This window comes from Amphibalanus amphitrite, unplaced genomic scaffold (assembly GCF_019059575.1).
Source record: "Amphibalanus amphitrite isolate SeventyFive unplaced genomic scaffold, NRLGWU_Aamphi_draft 000100F_arrow, whole genome shotgun sequence".
In the NCBI taxonomy this organism is placed as follows: domain Eukaryota; kingdom Metazoa; phylum Arthropoda; class Thecostraca; order Balanomorpha; family Balanidae; genus Amphibalanus; species Amphibalanus amphitrite.
The window spans coordinates 349,049-361,467 of record NW_024881595.1 but is presented as its reverse complement, the minus strand read 5'-3'; the positions used below and the strand labels follow the sequence as shown (position 1 = coordinate 361,467).

Here is a 12,419-nt window from a genome sequence, read left to right as displayed (position 1 = left end):
AATTGCATAAAATATGGTAGCAATGTATGAAGACATTAACTGCGCAGTAGTTTCGATAAGGGAAGGCTAACGTTTCAGAAATTATATAAACGACATCATGAGTTACACCACAAAGAAAGAAATATTCGGAACAATATGAAAGACTTGATAACTTTTAGTGCTTTTAGCACAATGTTTTCATAATTTTTATTAATTTAATGGCTTTTGTTGCCTTTTTTGACATACTTTTGTGAGAATTTCGATCTTATCTATCAAAAGGGATACCTTTTCGATGACGTCATTTGTCAAGAAGAAACGCAATTTATAATGGTGACTGAAGTAACTTCCAAGGAAGTCTACGGGGATTTCCCCCCGCATATTGTTCGAAGCCGTGTCGTCAGTGTGGCTTTCACTTTGGACGCTTTGGAGCTTTCGAGCCTGAGTTCGGAGTTCAAGTTGTAGTTGTACCGCGTGTTGGGGCGTCAGAACAGTTGGACTTTTTATGTCTTGCTGATATTTCAAATACCAGCTGTTTGTGATAATTGTTGCATTTTATTGAAATGGGAGGTCGGAAGAAGGGAAAATATGACAAAGGTTAGTGATTCTCTCAAGTCTAAAATAACTAGACCATTTATTTAGATAGGTACCTAATAGTATGGCAATTTGAGAAAATTTTGTTGGGATAGGGTAGTATAAGCGAGAATAATGAACAGAAATTGACTTGGTGGTTAATGGGGACATGAGTGTTGCACTTGAGATTGCCTACAATTTAATGAAAATTGATGGCTTTGTAGTCATTGGTGTAGAACCTCTATTACATTAGGTCATTGTATTGCACAATCACCTTGTAACATCGGGGTACCCAGACTGTGAGGGTGCAAATCGTATGCCACAAAGTTCACTTTTTATTATTGTCACAAGTGTCTTTTCACAGTGAACTATAAAACAAATCTTTATCTAACCTGACTTAACCTTCTCTTCAGCCTGCAACCTACCAACCCAGTTGGGCAAACTAGACCTTTGGAATCAAAATATGGAGGCATCAAAAGATTGATTCCTTATGACCATATTTGGGCATAAATGCAGACCATTTCTAACTTACCAAACGCTTAAAAATAAGAGAGTGTTTCAAGAAGGAGCATGCCTGATCTTGAACAGAAATGCTGGAAGTATCTCCTAAGCAAAATAATATTGCTCCTATCATAACAAGTTGAATTCTATAGGTAGTGAAAGGCAATCAAGGAATTGATTCACTTCAAACAGATAATCATAATATTGATTCCCCATCAGCTGGCTAATCATTATTTTGATTCACAGGTAATGTTAAGAGATAGGCAACAATGACTTGCAAGAATACAACATTTATCTTGCTATTATTCTCATTAAGTGGTATCCTCAGCACCACAACAGATACCTATAGCATTGTTGTACTTTACCTTCACTACATTTGATAACAATTCACAATTTTTAAATGTCAAGAATACAAAAACTGAAGCAACAGGTAAAAACCATATAATAAATATAAAAGCACTACAACAATGATAATTAGGGGTTTAAAAATTTCATTTTGCCAATTTACACAAATACTGATTGTTTAGTATGCGATTCATGATACAAAAATAACATACAGTGTGATTTCCTCAAAACAGCTTTTACGTGATGGACAGTACCTCTGTCTTTTTCCCATTCACAAGGCCAAAGGGACAATTTCTCAGTTTTGAGGTAACACTTTTTGCAAACCTACCACATTTTTCTACCTTTTTAAACAAAAATCTCACCGTCATGGGCCTTTTTTCAACCGTAACGATACATTTGAAGTCAAAAGTGTATCCAAATGAATCAAAAAATTGATTCCATGCCCATATTTGGTCATGACTCCTCCCACCAGAATCAAATTATTGATGCCTCCATATTTTGATTCCAAAAGTCTAGTTTGCCCAACTGAACCTGCCATCCTCAACCTGCAGCCTACAACCTACATAATCTACTGTGGCATATGTGTGGCTAATAGGAACTGGGGAACATATGGATGCCTCCCGACTGTTAAGCATAACTTGAACTTTGGTTGATGAGGTTTTGTCTGTGCCAGGGTAGGGGCAAAGTGTGGTAATTTTAATTTATAGTCTGCAGTGGGTCAGGTCTGCCCAGTGCAGTGCAAATTAAATGGTATGTGGATTTTGAGTGGAGTGGTGCAGGCCCAAATGTATTACAATGCTCAAATGCTCTGCTGGCACAGTGTTGTTTAAGAATGTCAGGAAGTGAAAGCACAACAAGGTGTGCCAAATGGTAAGGAACTAGTTTAGTGCAGGCTGGTGCTGCTGATTTCCAGCCTATTTTTTGTGGGAGCTGGTGTATATTTGTCACCCTGGTGCTTAATGTAGCGCAGCAGCTCTGTTGATATGCTTCTCCCAGTCAGGAGTAATACCAAGAGTGATGTCTTGCTGGTGGCTTACCAATCTAATTACTTTTTAAAATACAATTCAAGGTTGCAGAAGAGTAAAAGCTTATTGTATGGTCAGATTTTTTCTGGCATACATTTATTTTGTTTCTGTGTATTCATTATTATTATTTTAGGCTTCTGTGAATTACTGGCTTGGTTGGTAAGGACTTGTGTAGATTACCTTCAAGTTATGCCCCTGGTCTGGTTCATTCCCAATGTTGCCATACATTGCAGTCTGCTAACTTTCACCAGCAGCTGCTTTGAACTCAATCCTGGCTCTCTCCACCTCATTAATCAATCACAAAGCATCAGGTGGACAGGTCTAGGGGAGATTATGATAGAAAAATGGGTATCCATACAATACAGCTCTTCTTAACCCTCGCCCTGGCAGGGGGGGGGGGGGGTCGATGCGACCCCCCCCCCTAAGATTTTTCGAAGATAGCGTAAAAACGGCGGCGCGCAGCGCCGCCAAATTTGGCACAGCCTATGGCGCAACCTTTTTACATATGACCTGAAAATTTCAGGTCCGGGTGACCTTGGGTCAGGTCACCAGGTCAGAAAAACCGGTACAAGGTCATGGTCAAATTTCAATTTTCTGTTTGCACCTGTCCAACTCACAGTTTTCGACTGATTTCCTTCAAACTTTCAGGATGTGCTAAGTTCACCGAGTTGTATAACATATAGTCCGTTTTTTTTTAGGTCACTGACCTGAGGTCAGTTAGAGGTCATTACGTCGTAATGTTAAGCCTATGGGAAAATACTAAATTCGGAAAATACTGGAGATATCCGCTTCGTTTTATCACTTTTGTGCTTTGAAACCACGGTACTTAACAGCAGGTCACTTGGTGCTTCTTTGTTTGGTGTACTTATCCATGGGTCAGGTCAAATGAGGTCAACTGAGGTCAAATGACGTTTTTGCCAATAACTTGGCACATATTAGGTCGTTCAATAAGTAACGAACAATCGGTCATAACTTCTTTATTTCTTTATTTAATAATTTCAAACTTTCACAGATTATAGATCAAATGTTTCTGAATGTAGCCTTTGCCTCAAACCAGTCGCCGCCCGCCTGCACACACTTCTCCCAGCGTTCCGGCCAACGCCGGAATTCCGCCCGGAAAAACGCGTTTTCCGTCTTTTTCACCCAGTTCTTGACAGCGCACCTGACTTCAGCGTCGGTCTCGAAGTGTTCACCACGGAGGCCATCCTTCAGGGGACCAAAGAGGTGAAAATCTGAAGGAGCCAGGTTCGGACTGTAGGGCGGCTGGGGCATGGCAGCACTGTCTCGCGGTCGCGATGTCCTCGCGTGTGGCGTGAGACAAGTGCGGACGAGCGTTGTCATGGTGTCATCCTGGTGGGCTTTCTTGAACCTGGGCGGACTATGGACAGCGGGCCGCTACATCACAGTCCTGCAGGAGACTGAGAAAAGCAATCCTGAAGAAGAGGCACGGCTCGGATGTCAACATCACCATACACCATGACAACGCCCGACCGCACTTGTCTCACGCCACGCGCGAGGAGATCGCGTGACAGTGCTGAATATCATGCCCCAGCCGCCCTACAGTCCGGACCTGGCTCCTTCAGATTTTCACCTCTTTGGTCCCCTAAAGGATGGCCTCCATTGTGAACACTTCGAGACCGACGCTGAAGTCATGTGCGCTGTCATGAACTGGGTGAAAAAGACGGAAAACGCGTTTTTCCGGGCGGAATTCCGGCGTTGGCCGGAAAGCTGGGAGGGGAGAAGTGTGTGCAGGCGGCCGCCGACTGGTTTGAGGCATAGGCTGCATTCAGAAATGTCTGATCTATAATCTGTGAAAGTTTGAAAGTGTTAAATAAAGAAATAAAGAAGTTATGACCGATTGTTCGTTACTTATTGAACGACCTAATAATTACGCTAAAGCTTAAAAAATGGTATCATTGTGTTCCTGGTGATGAGCCGAATCAAATGACATGCGATATGATGCAATTTGGTTAACTTGAACTTAATTTATTAAGTTAAGTTTACTTAAAATTTAAGAAAAACTTTAAGTACACTTGAGCAAGCTAAAAGGTATATCATTCGACGCGCCTTGACGTGCTGAGTTCACTGGTGCTTTTCTTTTTGCTCGATCTTAATTAGATCAAAAGTTATAAGCGAAAAACTTTTGACCTGTTTTTAGCGAAATTTTTACATTTATACCCCCCAAAACCCCCCTAAATATTGACCTAGAGCAACCAAATTTGCACAGGGGCGAGAACTCCGGGGGGCCCACCTACCTACCAAATTTGGTGTTTCTAGGTGCCATAGGAGCCAATCGCGAGGGGGGGGGGTCGCATCGACCCCCCCCCCCTGCCAGGCCGTGTTATGAAAAATGCCCTGCCAGGGCGAGGGTTAAAAAGGATTCTGATAGAAAAATAGGTTTCCATGTTACTTCTATAAGAAACCTGTTCTAGCATTTTCTTACCTTAGTTCTGGGCATGCCCTTCAAGATGCTCTGATCCAGTGATGCCTGAATCATTTAAATCACCAGAGCTAGTGTAGAGCAATACATCACCTTGAAAGCATACACTGGTTTAACATGCACACTGTGTTGGGAAACCTTAACCTTCCTGTCTCTTTTAGTCAACATTCTGCATTAGAGGCATCAAGGGGTCCACATGGAGTGTAAAAACCAAGCTGAGGTTTCAAAGCAGCCTGCCTCTATGGTAGTAAGGGCCACTCTAGTCTTAGCTGCTGGTTGATATTCACAAGGTCACTCCCATCATTCAATGGTGTCCATGTCTTCAATTTCAGATTTTCGTGGAAAGAGGAAGACCTATGAGCCCCCATCTAACGACAACTCTGAGGATGGATTCGATCCGGAACAAGGTGAGCACAAAGCTAAATTGAAGCCTGCTACAACAAAAATGATATCCTGCAATGGTGGTATGATGCCCTAGCTGCGGACCAGTTCTTTAGTTACTGCATAATTTGGTGTATTCTTGTCCTCTTTTTCTCTGTATAGATAGAACAGTTTTAATGGATGAGTTTCTTTGTCAGCAGACGTGTAATTATTTTCTGTCTCATGTGCAGACGGTGTGCCAGACGCCGCAAAGCACGACGCCGAAAAGGAAGTGTCGACCACGGAGGACGAGTTTGGAGCCAAGGACTACCGGTCCCAGATGATCCTCAAACCAGATCACGCATCGAGACCACTATGGGTGGTAGGTCTCAATTAGGTCCCAGGTGTTACACTATTTCCATGATTATTGCTGTCTTGGACTCTTGCTTGACAAAATTGGATTTTCATGTATGTTTCACTGGTAGTATTCAATATTCATAGAACGATTGCCTGATATGCACTTGTATAACTTCGACACCTTGTCATATCGAATAGCTTACTTGTTCTGACATATTTGTTACGGCCTTTGCCTCAGTCACACTCAAGCTTATGCCAACCAGACTCTTGCACTGTGCCCTCACGTTGCTTGATTTCTTCCCTCTTCCCCAGGCACCGGACGGCCACATCTTTCTGGAGTCGTTCTCGCCCGTTTACCGGCACGCACACGATTTCCTCATAGCTATCTCGGAGCCGGTCTGCCGGCCGGAGCACATACATGAGGTGAGTGCTGAAGGGAGCCGAGGGGAGTAAACCAACCAACAACCCAACTGAGGAAGTCCTAGTGAAGTCAGCCCGACATTGGGTGAATGAATTATGTGCTGAAATCAACTCAGTAGCATTGAAGAGCCAGTTCTGGCGATATTGTTCAGTAAGGGTGACGTTTGAAACTACCTCAAAGATTAAGGCGAGAAAGTAAAAAGCGGTTTATTCCCAATACGTGGCCGCACATTCGAAGGCACGAACGTTGTTCACTGCTCCGTTGACTCGATGTTTTCCGTTTGCAGTACAAGCTGACGGCCTATTCCCTGTACGCGGCGGTGAGCGTCGGCCTCCAGACGGACGACATCATAGAGTATCTGAAGCGGCTCAGCAAGACGTCCATCCCAGATGGCATCATCGAGTTCATCCGGCTCTGCACCGTCTCCTACGGCAAGGTCAGGCAGGGACGGTTGTTATTTGGTGCCCTTGCAACCAGTGAACCACATAAATCTGTCTTTGACCTCGTTTTCCGACCCTCTGACACCTCCTTTCCTCGCCACTCCTCAGGCCAAACTCGTGCTGAAGCACAACCGCTACTTCATCGAGTCGCAGCACCCGGAGGTGATCCAGAAGCTGCTGAAGGACCCGGTCATCTCCGATTGCCGGCTGCGCCAGACGGCCGAGACGGACACGGACGCTCTCATCACCGAGAAACAACAGAAGGCCGACAAAATGCAGGTACTGGACCGTCACAATTCCATGCTGCATTAAAACTATCACGTGTTGAAGCTCCTTCAGTACCAATGTCCGGCCGGCACCTTATTAGACAGAATTAGATACCTACGACGCTCAAGCTAATCAGAGGCTTATTAGGCGTTTTCTTCCCTTTTTCTCGCTTGCCAGTTAAAAACATAAAGTTCGGGTACTATGCCAATATTGCTACGTGCCTGACACTATTCCAGACTGCCTGCTTACCACGTTACGTCGACCTCTCCCCTCCTCTGCGTCTCCGTGCACCTCCTAACACTAGGCTCTAACTCCACCCTCCCCTGCGCCTTCCAGTTCGGTAGTAAGCCTGAGACCGCGCCGGCCGCCGGCGGGGAGACCGTCCCAGCCGAGAAGGAGGCGCCTGCCGCCGTACCTGACGACATCACCAACTTTTACGGCCGACTGGACGATGACGATGACGAGGAGGCCGCCGAGACGCAGACGGTGTCGTTCGAGGTTCAGCAGGTACGGGCAGCCGTAAGGCTGCAGGGGATGTTAGAGAGGTGAGGATAATTAATTTCATGCGATGGAGGTCATGCCGATGTAACTAGTGACACATGCAATGGACGGACCATGCTGGCGAAACGAGAGGTAGTGATGCTATTTAAATTTGGAAGTACATGATTATGCCTCGTAATTGAAGGAAGTGTCTGATACTTAACCGTAAAGCAGCCAAGGTAGCAGGTTCTACATTCAATATGACACGACATGACATTTTTGTCATTTGTGAACCACCCAAAAAGCTATTCCCCGGACGTCTTCTAATCTCGTTCCGATCCCCGCCCGCTAGGATCGTATTGAGGTAATCCAAAAGCGGTGTATCGAGCTCGAGTACCCGCTGCTCGCCGAGTACGACTTCCGTAACGACTCTGTGAACCCGGACATCAACATCGACCTGAAGCCGGTGGCCGTGCTGCGTCCCTACCAGGAGAAGTCGCTGAGAAAGATGTTCGGAAACGGACGCGCCCGCTCCGGGGTCATCGTCCTGCCGTGCGGTCAGTGCGGGGAGGGTGGGAGGCTGGAGTGAGAAGGGAATGGTAGAGGAGGGTTGAGTGAGTGAATTAAGGAGAGAAACGGGGAGTAATTGCTGGGGTTATACAGGGCTACCCGGGAGGCGGGAGCAGCGTGGAGGTACAGCCTATGCAACGTCTTATTGTGTAATGTGAACTGATGAACGAAATACGGATACTGCAGAGTGTCGGCTATCTGATTTGCTACAACTTTTTAGCTAATTTTTGTTTACCCTTGATATTTTCAGCAGACTGACGTTTTTTTATAGAGAAATTCATATGAGCCACCACTGATCCATTCCATTTCAACGCACTTATCATCTGCTGAATAAAACATACGCACGGGATTCTGCAAAGCCAGCTCACATTTGCATTTTGCTCCGCAAGCCAACCTCGTGGACACCCCACCCGATTCGGGGAAGTCCCTGCCCTGACCTGATTTCTCTCTGCCGTCCACAGGCGCCGGTAAAAGTTTGGTGGGCGTCACGGCCTGCTGCACGGTCCGTAAGAGGGCGCTGGTGCTCTGTAACTCGGGCGTCTCCGTCGAACAGTGGAAGGCCCAGTTCAAAATGTGGTCCACAGGTGAGTTTAGTGCTCATGACTCTGATTGGTCGGATGATAACAGATCAAAATTTCGAGTTATGATGTTTTGAAAGAAGCTTTAACTGCGAATCATTTTTGCACTTATTTGACTAATCTCGGATGATTTGTATCCGGCTGCTAGACAACTGCTAAGTATCTTTACAATGGAAACGTTACAATGTGCATTGTGCATACATGCGCAGCCGCAAGTCATTTCGACTTCTGGCAGACGCCGACTTTTCGGTCATGCTCATACATAACAAACTTCCTCGAGCCTCTGAAGTAAAATACGACCCCTTCTTCCCCTGACCCACGCCGTCTATCATCTGCAGCGGACGACAGCATGATCTGCCGGTTCACCTCGGACGCCAAGGACAAGCCGATGGGCTGCAGCATCCTCATCACCACGTTCAACATGATCACGCACACGCAGAAGCGCTCGTGGGAGGCCGACCAGACCATGCAGTGGCTCAAGGAACAGGAGTGGGGAATCATGGTGCTCGACGGTAAGGAAGCGAGGGAGAAACCAAGGGAGAAAGGGGAGATCGGGTCAGAGAGATGGGAGATGGGAGAGACGATCCAATCAGTGAGTTTTTGTTGGTGTGAGGACGCATTAGTATAATTCTTAACGTTATCATTGCCCGACCTCACGTCTTGCCTCTTCCGCCGCGCTCTCTGAGTCTGACCTGCCTTGTCTGTCCACCAGAGGTACACACGATCCCTGCCAAGATGTTCCGTCGCGTGCTGACCATTGTACAGGCGCACTGCAAGCTCGGACTGACGGCCACCCTGGTGCGAGAGGATGACAAGATCGCCGACCTCAACTTCCTGATCGGTATGTGGCGCACGGGTGTGGAGGACTGGCCAACATCGGCCGGAGCTGTCCTATTGTTCAGCCTTTTCTGCTAAGGGATTTCGTTAAATTTGATTGCCATTTGAGATCAATGTCTGACAGTAGGCACTACGGGCGGCTAAGCTATTGGTTTGAATGCGGTCTTATTCAATTCAGCTGTGAAACGGTCAGACATTCAAAGGTGCTGGCCTCCACCTCTCGCGTCTTTGTAGCCTCTTTGACTCTGAGGAGTGCTAACTCCTGGCCCAGCCCTAAGTTTTTTTTTTTACTTCTCTGGCCTCTTACCCTGACGTCTGACATCAGGTCCGAAGCTGTACGAGGCCAATTGGCTGGAGCTGCAGAAGAACGGCTACATCGCGCGCGTGCAGTGCGCCGAGGTGTGGTGTCCGATGGCGCCCGAGTTCTACCGCGAGTACCTGGCCTGTCGCAGCACCAAACGACTGGTCAGTGGCGGACGAGGGGCGGTCGGGAACGGGAAAACAATGGGATGAAAAGATAGGTGATGGTTGGATAATAGCCAATGTAAATTGGTCATTGGCTTTAAAAAAGCGTTTCGATTTTCCATGACGTTTGCATGGCCTTTTGACTCGCTGGAAATGCGACAGCGTTTCTCGAGATCAAAGAAAAACTACCTATAGATCAAACTAAACAATCCCAAGGTAGCTGTTATTCGTCTGGCGTGTTTAGTTTCCCGATTGTATTCCGTTTTTGACTATATCGATATCGGTGATTTTCAGCTGCTGTACGCCATGAACCCGAACAAGTTCCGGGCCACCCAGTTTCTGATCCGCTACCACGAGAAACGCTCCGACAAGATCATCGTGTTCTCGGACAACGTGTTTGCGCTGAAACACTACGCCATCAAGATGAACAAGCCGTACATCTACGGACCGACATCGCAGGTAACCATGGGAGAGCTGGCGGTCGTAACGGCGGTCGTAACGTGGAATATGCCTGGTATCTGGCGCGGAGAGTTACCATGTTCTGTGTAACTGATAACTCAGCTGCTAGCTGTTCCATTATGCACGAGGTTTAGGTACGTGTTGCGTCGCGTCGCAAATGGCATTCCGATGCAAGTTGGTGAGTCATAGAACGCATCGAGGTGTGGCCGAGACTTTCGCAGCAGACATCCATTCTGATTTAACGAAATTTTGCAACCATAGTACGGAAACTACTCGTTCGTTTAGTTTAGTTAGGTCACTCGAAAACCGTTTTTGACACTTCCACAGAGTGAGCGGATCCAGATCCTGCAGAACTTCAAGTTCAACCCCAAGGTGAACACCATCTTCGTGAGTAAGGTGGCCGACACGTCGTTCGACCTGCCGGAGGCGAACGTGCTGATCCAGATCTCCTCCCACGGCGGGTCCCGCAGACAGGAGGCGCAGCGGCTCGGCCGCATCCTGCGCGCCAAAAAAGGTCGGTACACACGGCATTGAAGTGTTCCGCCAATGTTTGTAATTGTTCTCGATTTCACCTCCTTTGTCAAGCGCTCGCCGTGAATCAGTAATACGCGATTTCTGCTTTTGACTCTGTCTCAGATTGTTCACATCATAGACCTCTGTACACCAGTCTATGTACAGAGGTCTATGTTCACATCTTAGTTTTCTTTCATCACCACCTCAAAATGTTCTGGTTTTATGTCTCCCATCAATTCTTCCACAGTTGTTGATTGTCCTGCTCCTTTGAACGTTGCTGGCCCACTTTATATCACCACGTAGCCTTTTATCAGTTTCATCCTCCCCCCCCCCCCCGAACCACCGCCAGGCGCCATCGCGGAGGAGTACAACGCCTTCTTCTACACGCTTGTGTCGCAGGACACGGTCGAGATGAGCTTCTCCAGGAAACGGCAGCGCTTCCTCGTCAATCAGGGCTACAGCTACAAGGTCATCACGCGCCTCGCCGGCATGGACGAGGTAAAAGCAGGACTTGATAGGCAATTAGTGGTTTGAATGGGGCCCGCTTGAGATCTAGCTTTTGTTGTTGTTGTTGTCGTTTTTTTTTTTTTTTTTTTTTAGTTGGTATCTTATCGCGGAATGGGAACAGCTCTTGACTTGGTTTTGGTAGATCGTTTACTTTTTTGAGCCACAAATGAAAGCTGTAAGTCTGATGGCGGATCTGCTGATAGGTAGTTTTAAATAAAATTTGCTCGTCGAATCCCTCCGCACCCTCACCCCTGTCACGCTCTCCGCCTTCCCAGGACCGTGACCTGCTGTACAGCGGGAAGGAGGAGCAGGGCCAGCTGCTGCAGCAGGTGCTGGCCGCCAGTGACCTGGACGCCGACGAGGAGCGCGTACCCGGCGAGGGAGGCCGGCCAGGCACCTCGGGAGGCTTCCAGCGCCGCGCCGGAAACATGGGTTCCATGTCGGGCGCCGACGACGCTCTGTATATGGAGTACCGGCGTAACATCAAACATCCGCTCTTTAAGAAGTTCCGCATCAAATGAGCGGCGGGCGACGGAAGGTCGAGGGTGTCCAGCGGAGAGCGAAGATGGTGTAGAACACAGGTTTTCCAATGATGACCTGTGTCTGAACTGGAGCGCTATCAGTAGCGGATGACCGTGCGATATGCGCCTGAACATTGAATGACAAAACCGAAGGCCGGCGTGTGCCAGCTGCTGTATGGCTGTGGTTCGAATGCTCTAGTACTCGTCCCTCAATGTGACTAACCGGTCAATGTATGAGTAGACGACTGTCCTTCTTCTCTGAAGCGGACAATCTGGAGCAGCCCTTAAAGCCAGTGCAGTAGGACTATAACTGTGATCATTGCGAGTCGCACCATCAGGTGATGGAACTACTGGGTCTGCGAGGGTGTGATGGATTTGTTGACGACAGTTTCTCGGATCTGTGCGTTCCAGCGTTTGTCTTGGGTGTTTGCATTTTTGCACGGTGTGAAAGCACATGATGTGACAGGTTAGTTTTGAGTGTTTCGGAAATCTGCCAACATTTGTTACTGAGTGAAAACGATTTTACTGTTTGCGAAAAAGCCTCTTCGCATGAAAGCTAGATGATCAAGTGGTATGGTTTGATTGAAGCGAGACGTGTTCCTATATTTATGCGTGATGTGACTTAGTATGAATACAGAGCAGCTTTCATTATTTTGTCTCACGGGCTAGCGAAGTATCTAGCTCGAATGCACTACCCACAGAACTACGTGCACTACACTACCTTCAACTACATCATACATGCTACGCGCACTTCTTCAGTATGCGTTGACCCTTCTTGGGCCAT

General features: G+C 47.2%; 1 protein-coding gene across 2 annotated transcripts; it reads left to right on the top strand.

Moving 5' to 3' along the window:
• Positions 1-91: 91 nt before the first annotated feature.
• Positions 92-12,283, top strand: LOC122380521 (general transcription and DNA repair factor IIH helicase subunit XPB-like). 2 transcript variants are annotated; one of them, XM_043363727.1, is made up of 16 exons: positions 92-573; positions 5,193-5,267; positions 5,472-5,602; positions 5,890-6,000; positions 6,285-6,434; positions 6,547-6,717; positions 7,042-7,212; positions 7,538-7,742; positions 8,217-8,339; positions 8,672-8,845; positions 9,046-9,174; positions 9,496-9,635; positions 9,930-10,094; positions 10,422-10,608; positions 10,957-11,105; positions 11,390-12,283. In XM_043363727.1, exons 1-16 carry the CDS (start codon positions 540-542, stop codon positions 11,633-11,635), a joined length of 2,361 nt encoding a protein of 786 aa, XP_043219662.1. In that variant the 5' UTR covers positions 92-539; the 3' UTR covers positions 11,636-12,283. The 2 variants fall into 2 exon arrangements, with proteins under 2 accessions (XP_043219662.1, XP_043219663.1); XM_043363728.1 differs by having other exon boundaries at positions 365-573; positions 9,966-10,094.
• Positions 12,284-12,419: the final 136 nt, after the last annotated feature.

What these genes read in the sequence shown, in the direction of transcription:
- LOC122380521 (XM_043363727.1), top strand. Translation starts at nt 540, where the DNA reads ATGGGAGGTCGGAAGAAGGGAAAATATGACAAAG. An exon ending in CATCGAGACCACTATGGGTG is followed by an intron (nt 5,603 to 5,889) that starts GTAGGTCTCAAT and finishes CCTCTTCCCCAG; the next exon opens with GCACCGGACGGCCACATCTT. An exon ending in GTTCAAAATGTGGTCCACAG is followed by an intron (nt 8,340 to 8,671) that starts GTGAGTTTAGTG and finishes TATCATCTGCAG; the next exon opens with CGGACGACAGCATGATCTGC.